Genomic DNA, 25,904 nt, shown 5'->3' with positions numbered 1-25,904 from the left:
GGGTGGGAAGGGGGAGAGGAGAGGGGTGAAATTCGTATCAAAGAAGGTTATTTATTTCTCTTTATTTTATGGAGGATTCGTGAATATTTTGAAATTTATGATGAGAGACACGAAGCGTAACCCAGTTCATGAACATTTGAGTAATTGTGACATTTTAGTATTTACCAGGTTGAAATTAAAGAAAAATCCTCGCTTATTTTTTTATCGTATGTGGGAGTATGACAAATACTTTGGAAGGGGGCAGTAGCTGGTAGAAGAGGCGGGACATGACCTGAGAAAAATGTAGGGGACAATTATGGGGCTCCAGGAAAATTGAAGTGTGTCGGAAGTGGCTCGACGATTAATGATACTGAGTGATGTTAATTAGATTAATTTTATTGATTGGGATTTTTCTCAGTGTTCGATTCAGATTATTGACAGTTGGATTTAATCGACTCGGTGATGGGGTTTTTCCGAGTTGATGTAACACGTGAGGGAGTGCAGAAGAGCCCCATCATCTTAGTGAGTAGAAATCACGTCGACTGGTCAGACGAGCTTTTTGGTGAGTGAAATCAGCGAGCCGTGGACTTCCGTTCACGGAAGGAAGTAACAATTACTGTGGTTGTATCACAAAGCCAGAGCCCACTCGTGTGATAATATTTTTTATGTGTATTTTTGATATAATTTTTTTAGCCCTTTCGAGTACTTGTCACAAAGGAAAAACTAACGATGGAGAACGTGCATTCGGGGTTAATTTGATTCGTGTGATTTTTCAGTAGTAAACGCCCTCTGTCGCCATCGTGACATCATTTATAACGCAACAGCTGCCATTGATTTTTCGTTATTTGTATCTGGAGGCAATCTCAAGGATTATTCCATTGATTTTTGTGATTGGTAGTGAGTCACGGATTTTGTAGGGGAGATAAATGACAGCTGAACGGTGAAAATCTTAAGTTATTAATCGTGGTGTTGTCGTGACTCTGACAACGTCGATGAGATTAAATAAACTGAGATGACATGAAAAAAAAAATTATTAATTGAGCTGCAGAATATATGACTTAATTTCCAGTGATAAATGCCCTCCGATTTTTTCCCTCAGCCCATTCATTACAGACTCGAATTCACTAAATTCCAACTCAATTTTGTTTTGCATTGCAAAAAAAAATCCAATTGCTCGTTTCTCTTGATGAATTTCTCAACTTGAGTTTGCCGTCTCACAAAATCTACGACAAAGGACCTTAATAAATCCCTCAGGATAATTTCCACGGCCAATTACCTCTGAGATTAATCACTAGAACGTAAAAACAATTCTCAACTATTAAAGATCCCGGAAGCTCAAAGCTTCTCCGAAAGTTGTATCAACGAGTGGCAGGATAAGCTCAGGGCTGATAATTTGTCAACACCCCCCTGCCCTTTGTTGAACCCCCACAAAGTTCCATAAAATTTCACCCCCATCCTGCATTAAAAAATGAAAAACCCCAAAAATTTCGAGGAAATCAAATGAAATATTCAACCAACCCCCTCCAACCCCAAGTGACGTCTCATTCCACGAAAATTACCCCTTCAACATGAACCCTAAAACGCAATTCAAACCTAAAAGACGAATTGTCACCTGCTCCTCACGTTTACATTTTTCAACGCACCCCAGAAATATCTACACCCACAGCACCAAATATTGTTCAACAAAACAAGCCACAGTGTCTACAACCCCCTCTTGTAAAATCACTGACCCCTGAAAAACAATTTCAAACTATTCGTCAGGCTCGAGCCTCAAAAATTCCCAAAAAACTTTGGATATCTGAGACTGTCAGACCGACAGCATGAACAATACAAACTCTCCCAGCACACAGTATTCAAAATAACGAAGCAGAGCGACGAAACCGTGGAATAAAATGAAGAGTACATATACCACTTGCATCAACTAACGTGATATTCAGTCCAGTCTCGCTCCCATGGGATTTGTTATTCTCACTGTACCATTCCCTCCCCCATATCATGCACAATTCAGGGTAGAAACTGGGGGAAAAACTTTTTTCCAAACTTCTTTAGTGTCTGCTCTAGTCGGCGAGGGGTTGGAGAAGGGGGGAGGGGTGGTGGTGGTGGTGGGATGAAGCAGAGGGGGAGGAGTTGAGGAACGTGGCTCATGGTATGCTTTAATTTATTTTATTGTAGCATAAAGTCACGCAAAATTCCTCTACCCAGGTGAACTCGAGAATTTCCAGTTGTACACCTCTATTTCTATCTAAACTACTTGTGTCTCTCGTTGTATTCCCTCACTCCCTCTCTCTCTCTCTATCTCATTCGGTACGTGATACTATTTCGTGGGTGGAACACACGTGCTTTATAACTGTTTTAGTTTACCCACTGATAACGATGACACGCGTGCAACGCAGGGGTCGGGTTGTAATGTGCGATAACGCATATTGTGGGGTTACTTTAACATAGCTTTTAGGGGGAATATTGTGGGATATTATTGTGGAATAGGGAATTACAGGGTGAAATGGAATATTATATAGCATAATACCTCGGGGTGATTATGGTTTGTTAATTAAAAAGTGATTTTTCAATTTTGAAATTTTATTGAGGAAATTGCGTTGGGTGAAAGAGGATTTCGAACCAAATCTGGAATTTCTATCTTCGTGGTTATTTGATTAAAAAGAGGTAATTAATGGAAAGTGATGATTCCGTTTGGAGTCCAGAGCGAGGGGTATGAATAATGCAAAATTAATTATGCCTCACGGTTATTACAAATATAAATAGGGGAATCCGATTATTAATTTTCAATCGCCAGGAACTGTTGAATACTTAATTTTTAAATACTTGATTAATCGAAAATCGTAGCAACTACGGAATCGTGTAATAGATTAATTGGAACAAGTGGATGGTAGGTGTGTTAAATAATAAAACAGGGAGAGCTGAATTGATCCTGGGCATTAACTTCGTATGTTGAATTAACTCCAAGCCCTTTCGGGTATTATGAAATTTTGTTTCTCCCATTTACTCCGGTCGCGGTATAATTGATGTACTACCAGGCAATCGTCAATGCACGCCGTTTAATTAATGGAGACCACATCGAATCGTATGATTCCGTTGATAAAACGTGAGAGCGGAGTTGTTGGAAAAAATAAAAAATAATTAACTGTAATTTAATATCGAGAAATCAATGGGTGAGTGGAGTCGTGAATTCAATTCCCTTTTAAAACAATAATTTTGAAACAGAAACGAGATATGGGAATTTTACGGGTCATTTTTTCTTTAATTTTCGATTTTGTTTCACTGGCGTGACATTTGTTTTTTTATGTGAACACTCACGTGCCCGAATATGGAACATTGTGGCATAATTTCGGGGGAATGAATATTTAATAATATCGAGGTTCATTTTCATTGTTTTCCACCCGAAGTGCAGCTGCTTCTGCACGAATTGTAATATACATTTGCGTTACTCATAGTACAATGAATTTCTGAGTACTGCACCGGGAGAAATTTGAGATAAAAATTACCCAGCGGCTCTGGAAAAATATCTGATGACTCATCGTGACCGAAATATTGTAGATGGAAACTTTACCGTACGGGTACAGTAATTTTTCATTAAAAAATTAGCTCTTGATTGTTGAATCCTGAAGCAGCAGGGAATTTGCATTTTTATATTTAACATTCAGATACTGTGCGTGAATGTACCTTTCGGGCTACTAAAAATTCTGATTTGCGTTGAATTCCCTGGAAAATTGGAAAACCCGGATTTTTCCCATTTAAATCGACTTCTCTCTCGTCATTTAAACTTTATTGTTGAACTGCCCATAAAATTACGATTCAGAGCGTAACTTTTTGTTGAAATCAATTATAGGGCTCAACACAACGTTTTCGTGCCTCATGCAACGTTTTTACGACGCATTTTACGTTTACACGTTACGCCTGATCCTTGTAACACATGAAAACACGAATCGCGACGAATAAGAAAGCCTTCATGACTTTAACACGTCTAAACGAAAGAAAGTCTCCTGTTAGTGATCCTTTTTGTCGATAAATTGACGTTGAACAGCGAAAATTAGGGCGCGATCCCGTACTTATTAAATAAAATAATAAATAAATTTTCTAAATCCGGGAAACGATAAATAGTTTTGCGATTGAATTCAATCAACAGATTGATTCATCCGTTGAATTGGAAATGGCGTACGATCTCGTTTGATGCATTGGCATCAAAGGAAGATGATGACGCAGCCCGTACAGATAATTAGGTCAGGTGATTCTATGAGGTAACAGACGAGTGGATGGGCATTTACCAATCCTAATTAGACTGATGAACAGAAACACTTCCTTCATTGATGATTTGATTAAGTTGTTGCTGTTATTGATTAACACGTAATGCATTATAGGTGATATTTTGTTAATGACAGGAGAGCCAAAACCTCAGGTGATGTGGTTTCTGGAGGGCAGAATGATCGACGCAACGTACGAAGAACGTGAGGTCCAGGGACCAACTGGTGAGATTAACACGGTCACTGTGAACCGTGTCACACTCAGCGATCTAGCCAGGAGCCAACATCATGCCAAATTGACGTGTAAAGCGAATAACACTAATCTTGCTGAACCACCATTCACTACTGTTGTTATTGAGCTTAACAGTGAGTAATTTTTCCTAAACATAATTTTTTTTTTTGATTTTTATTTTTGGAGAGTTGAGGGTGTGGTGGATGTGGATGTTTCGTGATTATTTATCGAGTCGATGGTCTGATTGATAGTTAACGTTTTGGAAAATTTAGTTGGGACATTTTAAATAATTAATTCATAATATCACAGGACAACTGGAAGTCGTCCTCCCTTGGAATTTTAATCGAAAAGGAAATACCAATAAATCCTTTACTATTTAAACTTCACTTCAACCGAAGAATGTCACCCAGCAGTTGGGAATTACCTGCAATTTGGTGAAAACTCAGAGCATTCACCTGGTCAATGAGAGTTTTTCCTGTAAACTTCAAAAGTCGATTACCGTTTGAATAAGTTGGCGAACTTCACCACCCAGAATGGCCTCACAATTTCGAAAAACCAATTTCCATTTTGATATACACATCTGAATTCCCCAATTTCGGTGAATTTCCCCTCTGTGCGAACAGCTCTTCCCAGCGAGCGTACCACTGAGTCAATTCAACCTAAATTGAAATAAATATTTAAACTTCCCTCCAGTCAAATTATATGTTGAAGGTAATTCACAAAATATCTCTGGCTGTCCGAGGGGTTACACAAGATCAATACCAAATTCATCACTCGCTCAACAAATACCCGAAATCCATAAATACAATCGATATGCAGAGTTCATAGTATTTATGTTATCTCCTGAAATCTCTACATTGCAATTATTTACACTGTCACTATTGGCAAATTAATTCACCTTGTTCTCCTCCAACTATTTAATTAATTCTTTTCAATTTCACCTCGACTTCAAGTCTTTCCCTCTAACCAGTCTGACTTTAACGATCTCCTCGTAGGGTGTACGACCCTTTGGAAGACAGTGGAAGACGTGTTTTACCACAATTTTTGATCTCCCAAAAAATCACCCTCCAACGATTTCTGAAGGACATTCGAAAAATCCATATTTTCCTTCCCAACACTTCAAGACAAGAAGATCCGATAAATTTTCAAAAATAATATTCGAAACAACTGAAACGTTTAATTGGTTTGCCGTGATATTGGAACATTTTTCACGGATTACACGGCAAATGGAAAATTTCCCCCGAAGCGGGCATACGTATCGCCAAGGATTGATGGGGAGCGTCAAAAACCAATCAAAGCCCCTGGCGCGATACGTAACATTAATAACAGAAAATGGCGAGAGCCATACACCTCTAGTGCAGTAGGGGCAAAAGTCGACACTTTACCCTTCCCCCTTCATCTCTATCCACCTCCTCCCCCCTCCCCTCCCGCCGCCCCTTCACCGTTGCATCCCACAACCGCCACTTCTCCTCGTGCGCATGCGAATGAAATGTCTGCAAGGTGAAAAGCCCTGGCGTTTAAACAGAAAATGTAGGAGGAGTAGAAGCGAGGTGAGTCGACCTGGTACTACACCTCGTTCGATATTAAATTTAATTTTACGGTGTGAACCAACACGGTGACTCGATACACCCACCCACAGCCTGGTACGGTATTGTGATTCGAGTTGTTTCACGTCAAATCTCTGGTGATATTCACTTTGATTTGCAGCCTTGTTATGGCCGGAGTCTGTTACACGCGGATTTCTCCACTGGGATATATTTATTATAGGATGAATATGAATGGGATAACGGGAGAATATGAATCAATATTGCACAGGATGCATTGGAGGTGGAATGTTGGGAGAGAATTACGAGCTTTTTTTGTACTTAATAAACTGATACAGTTTTTTGTCAGCTTGAGGATAAATAAGGGGAAAAAGGGGGATAATTGGGACAACGTCTCGGTACTTGGTGGAGCTGTTAAAAAATTTTGTTGAAATTTTCGGTGGAAATTGACGGACATTTGCCATTGAAAATTCAGATTTTCGTGGGGAATCAAGGAAATTGGAATTAATTAAGAGATTCTGGGTACAGATAAATAATTTCAGTGGAATTCCCTCATTATAGTCAGCCCCAGTTACGTCGCATTAATTCGTAATCAAATTTAATTCCAACATTTCGGTTCCCTAAAAAATCTGGTTCTTTAAAAAAAAATTTAAAACATAATCTGGTCATCTACAAAACTAATCAATGATTCTCCCCAAGATCAATCAAAGTAACCCTGCCCCACCCCAATTTAATATTCGCATAACCCAATAATTACGAATCAGTAAAAAAATTAAGTGGAATTCCCTCAGTATAGTCAGCCCCTCATTCTAAATTTCCTACTTACACCACATTAATCCATAATTACCCGTAGTTTACTTCGTTAAATTCAATTTCCCAAAAATTAAAACTCTAACTACATTCTGTATCGTTCAACCATAAACAACCCAAACTGTTGAATAAAACATACGTTATAATTGCTGCATAACGACTCAACGAAAACATTCAAAAGTTTGTTTCTGTATGAGAAATAAGTACAGTGGTAGCTTTTAACAATGATTAATTTCTCGGGTGAAAGTCAGTGTTGTATTTGCACATGTACACAGTGGAGAGAGAATTTAGGTAGTACATAATGGGTTTGGTGAAGGTAGCAAAGTTCATGAAGGTAATGCCACTCGGTGGCAGTGATTTTGAAATTGGATGGGATTGGAGAGCTTCTGACCGGGGTTGGTAGATTCGGGGGAGGGCAGGGGGAGGGAGGGAGAGAGAGGGGATATGGTAATGCCAGTGGAGCGAGTCGTTGCCAAATTATAGCAATAATATGAGACTTCCCACCTAAACTGCCAGGGGATACCCATGAGAGGTAGCGCTGTAAGCCAGTGACAATTGGAGGGGAATCCTCAGTAGTACTATCGCTACAATCTCGGCCAATGAACAATACTAATGTTTAACTGACCCTTGGGCTTGTTGCTGGCATTTCAGGGAGAGGTGTGTGGAGAACCGCTTACGAATGATTCTGACTTTGGTTTTACGATTCCCATCGCATAAAATGGATCAATATCGGTTAAGATAGTTTCGTAGTCGATCCCACCGGCTGCAGTGAGTATCGTAAAATTTATTTAGATATTGGTTGCAATAATATTTCAATTTTTTATTTGGTGGTGTGGGTCAAATTGCGAATGAATTAAAATGTGTTGGCAGCGATGGGAATAGGAGATCGAATGTCGCGGTTTTATTTTATGATGAGATGACGATCGAAGATGAATTCGATTTAGTTGAAAATTGATGGTTCATGGGATGTGACTGTATCATAAAATTTCAGAATCATTCACTGACGCCTGAGGTCTAAGCCACATCGTTTTTTTCATTTTTACCTGGAGTGAAATTGTTGGTGTGGCAATGAAAAATATATCGCAAAGTAAAACGATGAAAAAATGACTCGTAATAGACTTTTCTAGGAGCGTAACATGATTTTTACCAGAAAATTTGCAATTTATCTGAGTTATTCATGGAAATATGAATATTCAGGACTGAATTACGTTAAATTTGCTATTAATTAGATATGCAAGAATTTGCAGTCCTGAGTTTATGTGATTTCCACCAATTTTAATAGAATCATTGAACTGAAATTTCAGTAGAAATAATTTCCTGAGAATGTGCCATTGTCGAGCCAGTGTGGCACCAGTGGCCCCGCAATTTAAATGTAGAATTGCTATAAAAAATCGATATATCACAAACCCCAGTTCTATTACCACAGATAATTAAAACTCAAAATTCAAATATCATGAACTCAATTAAAATTTACCTCTGCAGAGATTCCTAGAAATATTAATTTCTCGTTCATTCATTTTTTACCTTTCAATTTCATTAAACTTGTTCTACCTTCAACAGCAAAATGTACACAATCCATACAACATCGCTTCTCCATCATTTCAATCACCATTTCAATTTTTCTCTCTGAATTCTCTCCACACCTATAGATTCTATCAATTCTTTCATGAATGTTTCGTTTCAATATCGAAAACGGAATAAAAACACAAATTTCCAAACAATCGTTTTGCGTATATGTGCTAATAGCATTGGGTAGAGAGTGCGGAGTGAGAGTGGTAGTAACGAGAAAACTTTTTTTTTTTTCAACGAAAATATGTTTCCCTGTTTGTCCGCGTGTCGAGGATACACAGGAAGCAGCTCGTCGTTACGGCTATTGTCTACGGTGAAATTTGTCGGAAACATGAGAATGCAGCGCAAAACAACAATGTGTCCAGTATGGAAGAACAAAGTCGCGAAGTAATCGCAATATGTGTCAGAACGGAAACAACAAATTGTGCATTCGTAACCCAGATATGGAGAACAATAACATCGAGGAGATGTAAATTTATAAATAATTGATTTGATGGATTTTTTTCATTATTTCAGTGAGGCCCTTGACTGTTCAAATATTGGGGAAGGAGAAGATCGTATCCGCAGCCAAAAAGTACACCATCAGGTGCCGGAGTACGGGGTCCAAACCACCGGCGGAATTGACGTGGTGGAAGGGCTCGAAACCGCTGAAGGGAATCAAAAATGTAAGTAATGTACCAGTGGCAGTTGAACGCATAAATAATTAGGCGACGATCGATGGTATTAATTATCGAAGCGACTGGAATGGGGTCAATTATTGACGTGAAGTAAAAAAAATTAATCACAAGTTTTATTGCAAAGTGATTCAAGTCAAAGTCCGGGCGGACCAAAGACGAGCGGAAGAAAAAGTGTTTCAACAGTTGAAAATCGTTTTAAATATTTTTTTAACGATCAGATTAAGGGAAAGGGATGGTTTCTGTGTCGAGATTGATGTGGCGATATTTTTCAGAAGAGAAAACAAAATTTTAGTTGAAAGTAACACCCCTGACAGGAAGTTGTGGATTGAGTGATTTAAATGGAGAGGAATAAAAAATAGGAGATGAAGTTCTATGAGATGGAGAGAAACTCAAGGACTCAGAATGATGTCGACTATATTTCACCAATTACAGATATCTCAGAGGAGAAACGGAAATGCAAAGTCGAGGAGACACGATGGGATTTTCTACGTGTCCCCTCCCCCTCCCCCACTTTGCATTTTCATTCCTCCTCCGACCCATTTGTAATTGTTGAAATATGGTCAACGTTATCGTGACGTCTTCAGTAACTCAACATCTCTTCGAGTTGAAACTCCATTTTTGTGATCGTTTATAATTATCGTGGGTTATTCAATTTTAAAAATAAAATAAATAATGATAACTCTGGAAGTTTTTGCACAAAAAAAATATACTTCCGTCCGTGCGAAAGAAATCTCCTGGTTATTACAGCAGGTAAGAACAATATCAATACACTAACAAATGATCACTCGGTAAGTGATGAGAGGAGTGAATTATAGTCTCATCAAGGTGGGAAAAAATGTCAACTACCAACACAAGTGGTGGGCCTTTCACCCTCTCTGTCTACTCAATATCTTACCATTCTTAATGCCTTTACCTTCCATTTTTTCTCCTTTCCAACCCCTCGGGACCACGACTAACGGCGTTACCAAGTGCTTTGTTTCCTGGGTTTTTCATCCGAATATAGGAAAAAAATGAGGTTAGGGATGAGAACATTTACCCTCACAAGAGTGGGGCTGAGTGATATTGTGTATGGGGGAGGCATAATGAGGTGAGCCTCGATGAGAGGGGAAAAGCTTTTTAATATTTTTAAGATGATGTGACAAGTGGAAAACATGAGTTGTCATGTAAATGAAGTTCATCCGTCTCAGGATGGGTTTTGGTTGGGTTGAGCATGAAGATTGCATAATATATTTCCCTCCAGGAAATCGAATTTTCTCACAGTAGTCTGAGTAATCCGTAGACGATTGTTTCTCATAATGACTTTTCCAATATATGAATTTTAATTTTGATAAGCAGATGAAACTAGAGTGCAGAGCTTTTCTCAAATATTCCCATTGACAGAAATTTTCTAGACCTGGAATTTTCATTCTTATTTCGATAAAGACAGGACTTCAATCCCCCTCGAGGAGCTGGTGAATTTTTCCTCGACTTTTCTCTCCGTGAGCATTTCATTTTGCACAATGGAAAGCTCCCTATTGGTCAGCAAAAATTGAGATCTGCTCAGGCTACAGTGAAAGGTGAAAAATTCTCTATCGACGCAATTCTCTATTCCCCCATCAACTACTCGATTAATCCCCGCTAGTAAAATTTCCAATCAAAGTTAGATCTATCGATCACCGCTGCAAACTAGTAAGCGAATATAACCAGGTAATCTCATATTTTTTTTACCCCTATGATATGCATCATGTGGTCTCCCTCGATGTGACATCAAGTCCCCTGAATTTTCAAGGACCTCAGGAGACTAGAGCTGCCTTCACTGGAAAATATGAAAATATTCACATTCATTTTTCCCATTTCCCCCTTATTCTCAACACGCCTCCCCCTCGTTCATTGCCTATTTGTACTCATGAATGTTCCACGCCTGTCAAATTTACCAAAAAATAAACCAACTCCATCATCCCCCTTGGAGATTCAATTTGAGAATAACAAAAACGATAATTTAAGATTAAGTCATGTAGTTTTTCCAAAACTTCATTACCGCTAAATTGCCATTTTAATTGAATTCAATATTCTCAAAGGAGAGGAAGGAAATGGCGATAAATTGTGTGGGTGGGGTAAAGGGGTGAATGAATGAATGGTTTTAATCATCTTTGCTTCTGCAGACATTTTTTTTTTCCACCCCTTCTATTCCCCCCACTTATTTCTGGTGAGGGGTGAGTGAGGGAAGAGGGCTCATGCCACAGCATTTTCGCTGAGGTCGGGCTACTGGGTGAATGGGGTAAAACGGAAAATTGCGAGTGGGTTCAAAGAATGGGAAGGGAGAAAAAAATAACGTACGAAGAAAGGGAAAATGGCGAAGAAAAACGGCAAAAAAAAAGGGATAAAAAATGGAGAGAGCGAGGGAGGGGCACGTAAGGGTGAGTTGGAATGAAAATAAAGGGATGAAAAAGCGGCCGGCAATGGGCCGGGCGTGGTCGCGTGCCAACTGCACTCCACCGAGTCTTATACTTTCCCCATTGCAACCCCTCTTATCTTTCTTGCAATTTCGAATAACGTCGAGGCTGTCTCAGACGCCTTTTAACTTTACCCTCTGTTTTCTTAGCCAGTAGCCGCTCGGATTACAGGGTGGGGAGCATAAATATTTATACCCCCTCACTATATCTGATCCTATACAGAAAAAAAAAATTAAATCAAATATATTTTATACTGAATCCTAATATATTCGGGTTTCAATGGCGATATCGATGAATACGCTAAATAACACCCGAATGTTTATGTCAAAAAGTTGAATAAATTTGTCTTTTGGGAAGGTCTGTATCGCTGGGATCGTTGAGGGCCCAATGCAGATTGTGAGGCGACGCATCGAAATTAATTTAGGATTTTTTTTAAGGAGCTGCTAATGCATTATCGAGTGTTGAAAGTTTCATGAGGGATTTCCTGTTTCTGATATTCCATCGCACGGAGCTTCGGGAATTCATGCTTAAGATTCATTGCGAGAGGATGGCTACGTGATCGATACATCGGTAGATGGGTTTATCGATTTAATGGAGACTTTCCAGGGTGGGAGGACTTTCTGATGAGACATTTCTGGATGTGTAAGTGATCAGGTTTGGATGAGGGTAGCGTAATCCTGCGGGGATTGGTGGATTCTAATTAAAGAGTTTGAGTAGATATCCACCGGGAGTGATATATTTCGGTATTTGTGGCATTGTGAGGTCATAGGATTTTTCAAATATTTTGGGTGAGACATGATTTTTCAATCTCCCAGTGATCGATAAAATCGCCAGCAATTTTTAAGAGGGTGCGAGTACTTTACTCATCGATTCTGAATTTTAAAAATTGATGTCAATTGAGCGCACAATAAAATTTTATTTAAGAGCTCCTCGAATACTTTCCTTTAAAAGGATTTTTACTATCGCGATAAGGAAAAATTACGTAACTCGTAGGAAATTTTATTCTGTAAAATCGTAATTTTTTTGACGCATTAAAATTGTGATTTATCGTCTCGCGTCTCATCCATTGCACTCTGTTAGTACTTAAAAATTGTAGTGGGCGTTTCGATCGTCGATCGCTTCCGTGTCAGGGAATCCCCGTCCTCTATCCCTCCCACAATCGACCGGCGAACGGTGGGGGGAGAGGGGCTGATGAGTGAGAGACCCGAACGCCTAAATAAACGTACCAGTTAATGAAAAATCCTGCAGACACCACAGAAAAAAAATTAAATCACCAATTGTTATGAAATTTTCAACATTTACCCACTTTTACCTCTAAAGTCAATCAACTCTCCCTGCGATGTACTTGAAAAAATAGCCCAGGATTATATTTTCAATTATTATCTAATTTTTTTTCATATCCGATATTATTGATATAAATTCTGGGGATTATCGTCATCATTACGAGGATTAATTTCAACGAAGTCAAATCGCCTGAGTCGTTCTGTCAATCCACTCTCATTAGGCTTTCCAGCTGACAAGGGGAGTCCTAATCCCACGGAATTACGCGAAATCTAATGAAGGAGGTTATATAGATATTTACTATTACGAGGATATGTGGAATATGTGTCATTGATCCACCAGGAGATCACGCGAAAGCGAAAAAAAATGTCAGTCCATTCAAAGAAAGTATTCTCCCTAGTCTCAACGGGCGTCTCTTTTCCCTGAAAGTAATCCAGAAGATGTTTCGTCATTAAATAACCTCATGGAAGTGACGCATATGCCCTCAACCCTCCGGTGAATGTGCGATCCTCAAGAGATGAAAATTCAGACTCGGGTCAGAACCTCCAGACGTTTGTCCCTCTCCCTCCCACGTTTACTCATTTTTTTTTTCTTATTTCCCTTTCCCTTTACACCCCGGGGAGTTGGTACGAGACGGACTTCTCGTCTCCTGGACGTAAACTCTCTGGATAATCGAAAAGTCACGGGTTGTAAGTCCAGATAGGGGAAGGAAATGGGAATTAGCAGTGTCGAGACGACAGGTCTTTTGAATTCCCGGGAGATGGTGGAAGCGTATACCAAGGGCTGGATATACCCATTACCTTGTTTCGGCGGAAAACTATCTCAGGGCATAACGCAACAATAGACATTTCATGGATGTAATAGAGTACTGGAGGATTTGGCTGGTGAAAAGAAAACGAGATGGTGTCATTTGATGCTCGGCCCTTACGGGGATAATGGCTTTTGTGTTTGGTTATGGTGGAGATATCCATGTTTACCGCTCCATTGACATGAATATTAACAATATGACTCGGGTTTCCTCATCGTCCCACAGATTTTAGTGGTTTATGTCTCCAAAATTAATGGGGAAAAGAGAATAGAAGTTCTGTGCAGTCAAGGAAATGCGTAGGAAGAAAGACTTCAACGACTTTGATTTTTTTTATGTCTAGTCGATAAGAAATTAAATGAATGGATGGATTAATAAATAAATGAATAGATAAATAAAATTTCGGGATAAGAATGAACAAAAAAATAATTTTTTCATTTGTTTAAATTACCGGAGCTCAAGAATAAGATTATTTACGCTATCTACATTTTGCATATTTCATAGATTATTTTATCTTTAAGGTAATTACTCCGCAGTTAATTAAAAAAAAAATATTGTGGTGAAAGGAGGGGAAGAATTCTGAAAGTTATCGTCCCATTTTCATCAAAAATGACTCATTCACGAGATAAGCTGTCAATTAGTGAATCAAATACAATGACTCGGGGGACCTCATCAACTGACACATCTGGGAATTCCTGTTGAAGTCACTGATGACTCCAATCTCCAGACCTCGTGCTTAATTAATTCAAAAATGTCGCGATGAGGTGGCCTCTCAAGACGATGTTATTTTTAGCAATCCTCTGAAATTCAGCACGAACGTTACAGAGTCCTCATTTTCCGTGGCTGCACTACTCATTCCCAAGTGTTTCCCCTTCGCAGTTCTCCCATACCCACCACTCGACGAAAATTCATCAACCCACTTGAGTATCTTCAAGCAGCCACCTTTCCATTTCGAGCCGCCTGTAGACTTGGAGTGCAACCGGGAGAAATGCGAGGGGATGAGAAAAAAAAAATGGAGAATAAAATGTGTTCGCCGGGTGAACGCCAGCTGAAACTGATTTTCTGGAAGAGCACACAGTTTTAATTGACATCCAGACATTGGCATTGACATCGACCAGCGTGTCAGCTGGTGATAACGTCGAGGGTGATGGCTAAGATCCGGTTAAAGGGCGAATTTTATTTTCTATATTTCAGACACGTACGTGTAATTCAATTGAACGGCGATGTCCATTGATAGCGCACCCTTGTGATCAAACGGATGATGAAATTATACAAATGTTCGGAGGAAGTGATTTTTTATCAAACGAGAGCGTTAACGCGGGGTTAAGGGGATGATCCGGGGGCAATGGTCATGGGACAGACTATCAGCGGTATCTCTTCTTAATCTATTGAATTGCCCACGAGTTTATTCTTTTTTATTCAGCCGAAAAATATCGAATAACCGGGGAAAAATATGGAGATGAGTAATCGCTTGCCTTGAAATTTATTCGTTCAATACAAAAACTAACATTCGGGGGGAAGAAATGGCCATAAATGTCACGGGGAGATTAAGGACAAGGACGGAATGGCGCTTAATCCAGCGACTGGACTGATATTGAAAATAAGGGAAACTTTCGCCAGAGGTGAATTATGATTTATCTGTCGGAGAAAATTTTGCAGGAAAAAAATTCATAATTCACGGAGTCGTCGAGCGGTTTTTTGGTGATTTTTTGGTGATTTTGGAAAGTAAAAAAATTGAATGACTCAAGAACATCCAGCACGTCCTAAGGATTTTTCTAAGTGAGATACTGACGAGAAAATCATATTTTTTTAAATAAAAAAATTATGAGTTGTCATTCTGTCATGATAATAGGAAGGAAATTCAAGTCAATTGGCTGGATAACATTAACCAAATTTTTCGGGGATTGTCGGTAATTTTACATGAATAGTAAAAGAGGAGAAAAGGCGGAAAATCGTCTGGATGATCATTGACGACAGCAATAATCATAACCACTTGGAGGGGTAGCAGATGGACAATAGGTTATCAGTAAAAGTTAAGTGTTTCCCCGCCCCCTATACAATTCGAATAAAATGGCGCTCCTTATCAAAAAAATACAATCGCAAAGAGTTCGAGATAACGATAGGCGAAGCAATGGTCGAGAGGTTAAGCGGGAATTGGAAAGGGAGTTTTTCCGGTGTTATTTCCATGGGAATGCGTTTAGCCCCGTGAGAAGAAAATCCGACACACACATCTGGTTCGTTTTATAATCTGGCTTAGTTTACTTTCTCTGTCTCACTTCAACTCCAACTCCACCCTTAACCAGTTTGATGGTACTCTGTTGTATTTTCGTACTTTCAATTTATTTTTCTATTTTTATGTTGGAGGGATTTTTTTTTCATAATCTTCCGTATCGTGGATTTTTCACGTGTTTTATTTGCACATCCCTGCGGGAAAAAAATGGGATGGACTGGGGAATGGGGGTGGGTGATGAGGGGTCACAGTCGTGTTATTTCATACGAAAAAATCGGACCACAATTTTTTTTTCCAGTTTTTCAGAAGGGATTTGGAAGTATTTATGGGGTATTCATCTGGATTGCGTAATTGCGGAGGCAATTAATGAATTTTTGGGGGTTGGAGCGAGTTATTTGCTGAAAAAAAATTTAAACATCCGTATTGCGTTTCGAAACTACAGGGGCGGGTATGAGTAACTAAATATTAGTTGAAATTTTTATCTTTAAATCAGATATCGATTTTAGAAAAATGTGAAATCCACGTAAATTATTCCATTCACTTTTACGCAACGGGAGAACATTCTTCATCAATAATTTCCCTGCTCCTGGAACTTGAGAGCAGGGGATTGGGAATTTTTCTAAAAAGCTCCGCCACGACTTCATGTACAAATAATTCAAAATGAAGAAGCACTGCATTGATTGGCTCACCTTCAGCGTAATCCATTGCCTATCGTGCGGCTCATATTTTTTTTTATTCACCACGCGATGAGCGTTAGAATGGGAGGCATAATTTCAGAATCTCCACCGTTATTCGCTGGGATGTGCTACCCACGGCACAATGTAGACAAGAATAGAGGGAAATTTTGAGTTACCAGGAGCGAGGAAATAATGAAAGTCATAACCATTTTTTTTATGACCGGTCATATTCGACGGAATTTTTAATATCCAAATGGTGGTTTCATTCGACTGCTTGTGATTTTAATATCCCGGGGGGGTTGAAACTGATGGCACATGGGCTAACACATCGTCCGGTAGTAATTTCGAAAGTACGTTTTGTTATTCCTTTTCTTTTTTCCCTACCATCCAATTTTTCAACAGAACAATTTTCTAATTTTCAAGTCACTGAATAATCCAGGTATTAATTAATAACGCATGAATATCATTCAACAGTCGGAGTATATTGCCAATAAATTTCAATTCACGTTTTAATTTTGTTATTGATTTCCGATGGAAATAAACGGTTAATGGTATCTGATAGTTCCGGGATTTACCTAATGGCTACAAAATTGTTATTGAATGCACTGATGCGATGAAAGAACAATTATCAGATGTCAATTCTAATCGATTGAATAATTCCCTATTGTTAATGATAATATAAAAATTCACCTTCACTGAGAAACGAGTGAGTGAATAAATTCCAACAAAATTATTCGCTCGAAAGCGGTAATTTGCCTCGTAAATTTGCCCCAAATATTCTTCATGAACGATGACAAATTGAATAAATTATGTACGAGAAGACATATTATACTGACATACGCGCAACGAATCGATAGAAAATTATCATGAAAATGTCTCTCCCAGCGTTTCCATATCTGAATTAATTTTCCCAGAATTGGTGACATGAAATGGTTGAGGTAGCGCTGGGGTGGCAGGGTGGTAGATTGGGGAAGGGGAGGATTCGCATTGTTACATTGCACCTAGACAGAGACGTCCGAATAACACTGACCATTGTGGTTATGAAATTTCGGTAGGATTCACGTAATTTACATGTCATCAATTTATTGTGTTCCAATTAGCCGGGATTTTGGACTGAATAGGAGAGCAGATAAAGAGGGGAGACCGAAAAATTGACCATTGGCCACTCAGTGGCTAGATGTGCTACACGTTCACATCGTTTATTCATTTTAAAAAAATTATAATTAACGACTTGAGCATAAATGGGACTGGAAATTTTGCTATTCAGAATGAACCGGTGGCCGCAAAATGAGAATTGCATTTATATTCCAGTTACAGAGGAATATGAAGGAGGAAGAGATGTGGAAAATCATTTTTTGTTTTCCAATAAAAAAGGAAACGAAGTGGAGACACCTTTTGTTCTCATATTTGATAACGTTTTTTATAAAGAAGGGAAAATATACGAGAATATGATCTTGAAATAAATAAATGAGTCAACGAAAGTGATGAAGTGAATTATCGATCGATTGCAGAGGGACAATTAGAGAAATTTATAGATTGTAATGAGTTAATTTGCAGCACAAAATGATTTTTTTAGTTTCTGCAATTTCATTTGGTACTTAATTCTTCCGAATTCCTCAGTTGCAGAGTGGATCAACGAGTGAGAGTGTCCTCCAGTGGATTCCAAGTCACGAGGACGACGGCAATTACTTGATCTGTCGAGCGAAGAATCCCCAGTTACACGAGGCCCCCATCGAGGAGCGGTGGAATCTTACCGTACACTGTGAGTAATTCTGATTCTAAAACGACTGATCTGTTCTATCAATAATCATCGGAAGAGCAGTTCCTTTACTGGGGTAAACTGCACTCCAAAGAAATAATAGTTGCCGACCCCGAGGGGCCCAAATTAACGTACGTAAATGCCTGTACTCATTCCGTTTATTTCACAGATAGGCCAACAACTTGACCCACATTTTTATCATCGCCCCCAATGCGTCATCCCAATTGAAGTCCCATAATTTCTCAGTCGAGCTTAGACAGAGAGACATCAGGGCAGTGTCGAATAAACTTAATTATCGTAACAAACTCCTTTGTGACGCTTCTCAGCGACCTTATAAAGGTCCAACTGAGACGGAGTATTCCCATCTCCTAGCCCCGGAATTTCATTTCAACGGACAAGAGAGTAGTTCCTGTCCAAGCATCTGCCAGACCCAGAAATTCACTAGCAAATCCTCAACAAGAATCTAATTACCTAACAAAGTTGGACAGTACTTGTACGCATAATGAAATTACATTTTTTTTTCTTGATAATAATTTAACATAAGAATCCCATTGTACTTCGCATGGAACAACAGGTTCTCTTGATAATTGTTTTCTCCACTTTTTTCACCCTCGAATTCCGGATTCACCTCCTCCCTCCCGATGCATTCACGTACCCGGTAAATTTCTGGCTCGGTCCGGGCACGATCTAGACCGCAGTGGCGTGAGCCCAATGTGTAATTCAAGCCCTGCGGGCTCGGATATAGGGTATAGGGTATATATTTTGCGCATGTAAAGTCATATGAATGTACAGTGTTGATATAGCTCAGGAGAAGGTTCAGATAGACGTGAAAGTGGGGCTGAGTTAAGGGACTAAGTTATGTAACTATCCGATCTGTCACAGCTTGTTTACCTATGCATACCAAGGAGGGTTCGACTAGTGTGTGTGTGTGTGTGTGGGAGGGGTGCTTCGCAAGCGATATGGTACTATCGTTATCCCTCTATTTATAGTGGTACAAATAATCGCGTGATATGCAGATTTTCCATCGCACAATTTGGGGGGAGATGCGAGCAAGGAATACCAATTGCTTCCAGCATCTGGAATAATTGTAATCAGTGATGGTTGGAGGTACGGAATTTAATGGCATCCATTAAATCTGATGTATCTTCATTACGGAGAATCAATGAAAGCGTTTCAGTTCATGATAAGAAATTATAGACAGAAATATCATTTATTTTTTAACGGAGAAATTGACGGGCCGCACTTGCACTGAATTTTCTACTGAGAATTGCAATTAGATAGGAAGGAAAATTGTGTAGGAATAATTTTCCGGTGCATTTGCATCTTAAAAACGGAGTTGACAACGAGTTTTAGTCAGTGGTAATCGCAGAAGATATGATGCCTCTCGATAGTTCCGACGATACCAAAAAATATTCGATTTTTGGAACGATAACGGATCGGTTTCAACAGATAACAAATGGCGCTACCTGAATAATCCATCAGTACGCATCAATCATGCTATATATCACGTAACCCGTGATTGTTACGAATGCTAGTAGTACGTATCAATTACTCTACCATTACTGGGATATAGAGACAGCCGGTGTTATACGAATCAGAACTCTTGGAATACGATATTTTGACGTTGTTGACCGCATGGTTGAGGCGATAGTACTGAATCCAAGTTAATTAATTAATACGTTTCAGTGAGGTCATGATGAATTTGTTAAATTTAACCTCATGGAATATAAGGTTCCAGGGCACGTGCAGTTGCAACCCCCTGTAATGGATTAACGGATTTAATTCTAACGCGGGGTAAAGTAGCCAATCGATAAATGGTGGAGGGATATTTTAGGTTCTTCAAAGGATGAAAAATAATTCGATTGCTATTCAATTTTTTCGCAATTTATTCAGTCAGAGGAAATAAACTATTTACGGGTGCGTCTGAACGAACAACAAAATTGTAGTCAGGGGAATGCTGCAGAGGTATTCGTGGAATTCACTCCGACGCATCGGCTCACTCACTATAAATAAGCATTTGATGAAGAAAAAGTTCGGTGAACATTCTCCACTTGAATGTATCTCAGTGAATGGAAGATGAAAGACGGGAGAAGGATCACGTTTCGAAATGTTGAGAGCTACGTCAAAGAGAAAATGACATTTGCAGGAAAGAAACTACACAATGAGAAAAAAGCATGAGTACAACAAAGAAATGGAAGAACACGATATGAGTAACGATGAAGCTAAGACTAAATCAATATTATTGAATTTTCTTCTTTTTCATAATAAATGTTTCATTTTTCAATTCTCATTGATATTGCCGTGAACATGTAGTGGGGCTTCATCCCTACGAGACTGCAAAAAAGCTCCCGTTGGAGTTTCGTTCGCCGAGAGAAATTTTAGCTAAAATAAAATTTGATCATCGTATATTAATTTTTGCTAAGCTTCGGGATGGAGATGGAGTAACCATGACGCACGATACACTTTTATACGCAGAGAGAAATATTCAGTAAAATTGTGGAATTTAGTTCCCATTGCGAAAGTGACTAGAAAAATTAAAGTGACGGTATCGTAATTTTTTTACTGAAAATTCTGGTAATAATTACCGAAAGCACCAAAAAAATTCATTTTGAATTCCCTAGTGATGGCACAGATATTGACGAAAGCTCTAAACTCTGATCATGTCTCCAGTCCTCTAATTTTCCAGTAGAATTGTTATTTCGGCGCCATAACATACCTTCCCCCTCCCCAACTCGACATACCAACGAATTCTATCGTCAACTTCACTGTTATTCCGGAATGTGAATTCACAATGCCATCAACATTAAACCCCCTCATATTTCTCATCACTATTATCACTATTATCTGTGATGTCGCCGTCTTCTTCATCGCAAGTTCGGTGACCCGGTGACCGATATTCCGGGATAATTGCGGAGCCGAGAAAAAGGCGCTGACATCTACAGCGCAGTCTGCCTTGTCAATTAATATTGAATCGTTGAAATGGAGATTATCGAATAAAAATCATCGAGAGCCTGAAGGAGAGCCTCATCGATAGCCGGTCGGGGGGTGACGTTGAAGGGGAAGGGGTTGGAAAAATTTTATAACGAGCTACGACCACTAGTGGATTTTTGCACGCGGGGAAAATTATAAATAAAATCTTATGGTTCCTCCCGAAAAACCTCCCCCCCCCGGGTTCTTCGTACTCCCTTCGATTCTCTGTTTCGTCCTTATTTTTTTTTAAATCATAGGACCCTTCTCGGGTACTCAGTTTCTACATGACCTCAACCGCCACAAATCACAGGGCGCGATAAATGTTCGGCGTTGGTCTTACAATGTTATTTATCGGTGGGCGTGCAGCTAAGAGCAGAAAAGTAGGCACTCCCTCGGTTTGCTTGCCACTCGAAGCTTTTGGGCACTCGGGCTCAACTTCACCATCCCCCAGTGCACCGACTGAGTGGACCGTTCTGTATACATATAATGGAATTTACTATTTTGTTGTATATATGTATTGCAGTTGCGTTTTATCGGGCAAACCGAGTTCACATGGAACGGTATAAAGAATGGTATATAGTCTTGGGTAGAGTAGACCAGGTATCTTTCAACACGCCTCACTGAACTGATTTATTTTCCAGTGTTTACCTACCTAGTGGTAGTGATAAATAGGTCTTTAGGAGGAGGGAAAAAAATTGAAATAAAAAGATCTCACGGTGATGGATAAATATGGGTTATTCTTTTCGGTGGTCATGAATGGATGAGCCATCGGAGGGAAAATTTTGTTGCTCGCGTGCAATGGATTTTTATGGTTGCGGTTAGGGGAATGAGAGGGGAGGGAGAAGGGAGAGGTGAATTGTGATCTGTTCATTCCAAATTTGATTTTTTTGTGAAGGAGAATAGAAGTCGAATGTTTTTGAAGATTTGGGGATGAAAAAAAAATCGATGGGCAGAAATTTTATTTTTATTGGACTATTTTTCTCGAATTGGGGAACTTTATTGGGTTTTTTTTTGTTACTGGGGGGCTAGAACGTCAGGTAGATTTTGTGGGAATTTTTAGAACCAATTGGGAGGTCGGTATATCTGTCTGCTCGAGCGTTGAAAGTACGGAAATTATTATTACTTGTAAAATTGGCCAAAGGTCGGGCGTTTAATGATGTTGGGGAAGTTTGATTGGCGTCGGTCAGTGTAACAACTTGACGCTGCGGTAAAACGACCGAACAATGCTATCCGAGGGTATGGCCATGCTGTGAACTCGATTGACATACGTTAACGGTTGAACGTCCGGTGCTTATGTTACGGGTGAGGCATTCACACGGTTCAAGTACAGAAATTAAACTGCTGCAACGGGAGTTATGATGTCTGTGTTGGATATTATAACGAATGGTAAATTTTATGCGGAGAGAAAAGCCCGGGAAAAATTACAAATCACGATAAAATTATTTGCATTCGCTGTTATTATGGTTCCAATTTAGCCACAAAAATGCGGATTTTTTTTCGACCCCGTAATTAGGATTTCAAGTCTTTATTACGGGGGATGAAGCTGCCCTCAATACCAGAGATGCCCTGAAATGCCGGAGTGTCATCGTTTCGTCTCGATTTTTCGAGACGAAATGGAGGAATTGCCATTTAAGATTAATCGAGATGATATCGAGACGAGATTGCCTTCGGAGAGGGACTTTTGGCATCTCTGAAACTCTCGTAAACACGGGAATTCGAGATGCGACAAACATCTGAAAGTGAATAACTGAATTTTCTAGGGGTGAGGGTGGCTCTATGGTTCGGCAGCCACACAGAGATTATTCCCTGAATTTTAATAACTAATGAGCTATAAAGGAACCATATAGAATGATAAATTACAAAGAGAGGGTGTGAGAAAGTAGAACACTAAGCAAATCGGAACGATCATCAGTTTAGATTTTTTTTAAACATTGGACGATTTTGTGACGTATTTAATTTAATGATCTACATCCTCTAAAGTATTAAGATATATTCATTGATTGGTGAAATCAATTTTGAGGATTCAAAACTCCAAAATATCTAGTTCAGTATCCAGAGACTGTGTCGCTGTAATTTTTGTAATAAATCATTTTTGAATGTTAAAATTATCGTTATTTCTCAGGTGAGTGGTGGTACCCTCACACATTTCCCTAGCTATGAAGAATGTCAATAGTATTTTCACGGCGGTGCAGGGACGGGCTTTTTCTACTTCGATGGGTTTAGCGTCCGAGCCGAAGGCGAATGTTGCCCACCCACACGAGTAAAAAATCCTCGCCCCAGTCAGGACACGATTTTTTGCCGTGATTTGACCGGTTTCGAGATCGCAAGGTGTTACCACCGATTGGCGGACGCGAGACCGTGACAACCAGCACAGAAAAAAATTTTCAAGACTAATTACGTCTGAATTTATCGAATACAAAACAAATAGCAGAATTATTTCAATGTTTTTTCCTGCACTTGACTTCTCCGTATTTGACAATATTTTCTTCTCCTTCCACACCTTCCCCTTGCATTCCCATCCAATCACATAAACATCAGCAACACGCAGTTCATAAAATTATAGGAGAGCCCTTTATTTTTCATTCTCCAATTTTATGAGTAACCTATTTTACAAAAATATACGAGGGTACGTGAGAGTAGAGGGAGGTCATTCTGCCAACACCCCTTATTCCCTCCTTCCTCCCTCCCCCCTCTACACTTACCCGCACTTCTTTCTACATTACACATGCATGTCGGGTGCAACTAACCACTCGCGCGTCTGCCACCCCCTTTTTTCCCCTCCCCTTCTTTCCCTACCATCCACTACCACAGTAATATGCCCACCAGTTTATGTGCCCAACTCTTGCGTTCAATTTAGTACTCCGTCGTGCATTCCACCACGCCTTCGCGGAGTCACTCAAAAGGAAAAACGAAGAAATAAATAACAAAAAAAAAAATATATAAAAAGCAATGAGGAAAATGAGGAGCGGTGGGAGTGAGACATTTTCAGGAAAAATTTTACAGCGTCAAGTTGGCGAGTTACTAAAACTGCAGATGCACTGAGGTCCCAGGATTCACGACTGCAGAAGCACCGGATAGAAGTATTTTATCCATTAAAGGGTTGAAGGTTTTCTCGAGGCCCTCATTTACCCCTCCGAGTTATTCCCTCACCATCTTTTCCATGAGAGTACCGTGACTTGCCCAGCGCATTTTCTTGGCAATTTAAAATGCTGGGGTTTATTAAATATTAAAAAGTCTGTCGAGAGGGGCTAAAATGAAGAGCTCGATGGGCCCGGTAGGGGGGGGGTAAAGGGGGTTATGAGGAGTGTCTGTGACTCGGTAAAACTACCCGAGTCAAGTTACACTTCTGAACTACCGTATGGCTTGGCGACTTACACGTAGAATCATTTTAAAAGAGTTTGCAAGGGCATAACATATTCATCGCTACCTCCCCACGGAATAGGGTGGGGAGGGGGAGGGGGTGGATAAAGTTGAACGATGGGAAAGAGGAGGAGGGGAAGGGGATGAAGTGGATATAGCCATCCAGACTTCTCCTATCTCTGGACGAGGTGAGAGAGTCCACCGAAACTCGAGGGAAACTCACTGGTTATTTGGACTTCAGTGTTCGTCTTAGTTTGGATTTTTTTATCTGCTCTTCACCTCCTTAACTTTTGGACGATACTTACCGAAACCAACTTGGCACTATCTACCGTGAATTTTCCTCTCTATTAGATACTCTCAACGTGTCAACCTGATTTATTGACCTTATTCAAGTTTTATAATTTCGTTTTTATTTGGTTCGGTTCATTTCACAGTTGGGTATACTTTATTCCAAGTTTGCTGAGGTTTTTCTTTCGTTGGTGAGGGGTGAGTTGGGGTAGTTGGAGAGTAAGGTAATTTGCTGGAGGTGATTTTGAAGTTGGGAAATGCGTAGGGAATTGTGAGATTGAGATTTCAGGGGTGAATGGGGATATTCGATGGATAAAATTGTTTCTGTTATTTATTTGTAATTAACGGGTTAATTAGTTGGTCATACGCTCGCTTTATGGAAAAGGAAAACCGAAATTGGGGAGGAGTATTTAAATTTTGGGGGGATTGCATAATTTTTTGGAAGAAAGCACCAGAAAAATTGTGGAACTCGCTGGGGAATATTTCTCAGTTCTTTATTGGTGGAAACCGGGTTCTAAGGGCTCCTCTATTTTCCCATTTTCCATGTAACTATATGTGGACAGTTTTCTTATGAAAATGGACGCAACAAATTCCATTTCTATGCGTATGAATTTATTCAGCGGAGGATATCATAAAAATGTGATTCCCAGATATTGCGCTCCCAACGGAGGGGAAGGTGTGCAGCATTAAGAGTGGGGTGATAAATGACCCCAATGTATTCGTAATGAGGCCACTGAGGAGGTCCATTCGTTGAGGGTCATAGAGCATGCGTGCAACAGTGCCATCATCGCCGTGGGATTCGACGTACATCAGATGGAGAAAACTTTGATATCGTGACAGATGCGATCAACTGGGATAAGTCTGTCGGCTCGGTCACTCAAGAAGTTTCATTTGGTTGATTGCCAAATTGAGGTACCCTCTCTGAGAAACAAACCCCGGAGCGAGATCAAATACGAGTGGAGAAAAAAATCCTCCGGTGGAGAATAATGAAAGAGTGATGAGTTGCTCGTCTTGAAACAATATATTTAACGTTAA

At 39.7% G+C, this 25,904-nt stretch overlaps 1 protein-coding gene and 1 long non-coding RNA gene across 5 annotated transcripts in view; one reads left to right on the top strand and one right to left on the bottom strand.

Moving 5' to 3' along the window:
* The window catches only part of LOC135170165 (uncharacterized), a 71,795-nt gene that overhangs the window by 27,717 nt on the left and 18,174 nt on the right, over nucleotides 1-25,904 (bottom strand). The window lies entirely within an intron of this gene.
* Nucleotides 1-25,904, top strand: part of LOC135170120 (hemicentin-1-like) — a 152,717-nt gene that overhangs the window by 109,327 nt on the left and 17,486 nt on the right. For all 4 annotated transcript variants that reach the window (XM_064135648.1, XM_064135647.1, XM_064135650.1 and 1 more), the window contains 3 exons: nucleotides 4,374-4,601; nucleotides 8,907-9,055; nucleotides 18,113-18,254. In XM_064135648.1, coding sequence (XP_063991718.1) covers nucleotides 4,374-4,601; nucleotides 8,907-9,055; nucleotides 18,113-18,254 — 519 coding nt within the window. The remainder of the gene's footprint in view (nucleotides 1-4,373; nucleotides 4,602-8,906; nucleotides 9,056-18,112; nucleotides 18,255-25,904) is intronic.

Source organism: Diachasmimorpha longicaudata, chromosome 16, assembly GCF_034640455.1.
Source record: "Diachasmimorpha longicaudata isolate KC_UGA_2023 chromosome 16, iyDiaLong2, whole genome shotgun sequence".
Taxonomy (NCBI): Eukaryota; Metazoa; Arthropoda; class Insecta; order Hymenoptera; family Braconidae; genus Diachasmimorpha; species Diachasmimorpha longicaudata.
This window is presented reverse-complemented; position numbering and strand designations above follow the sequence as displayed.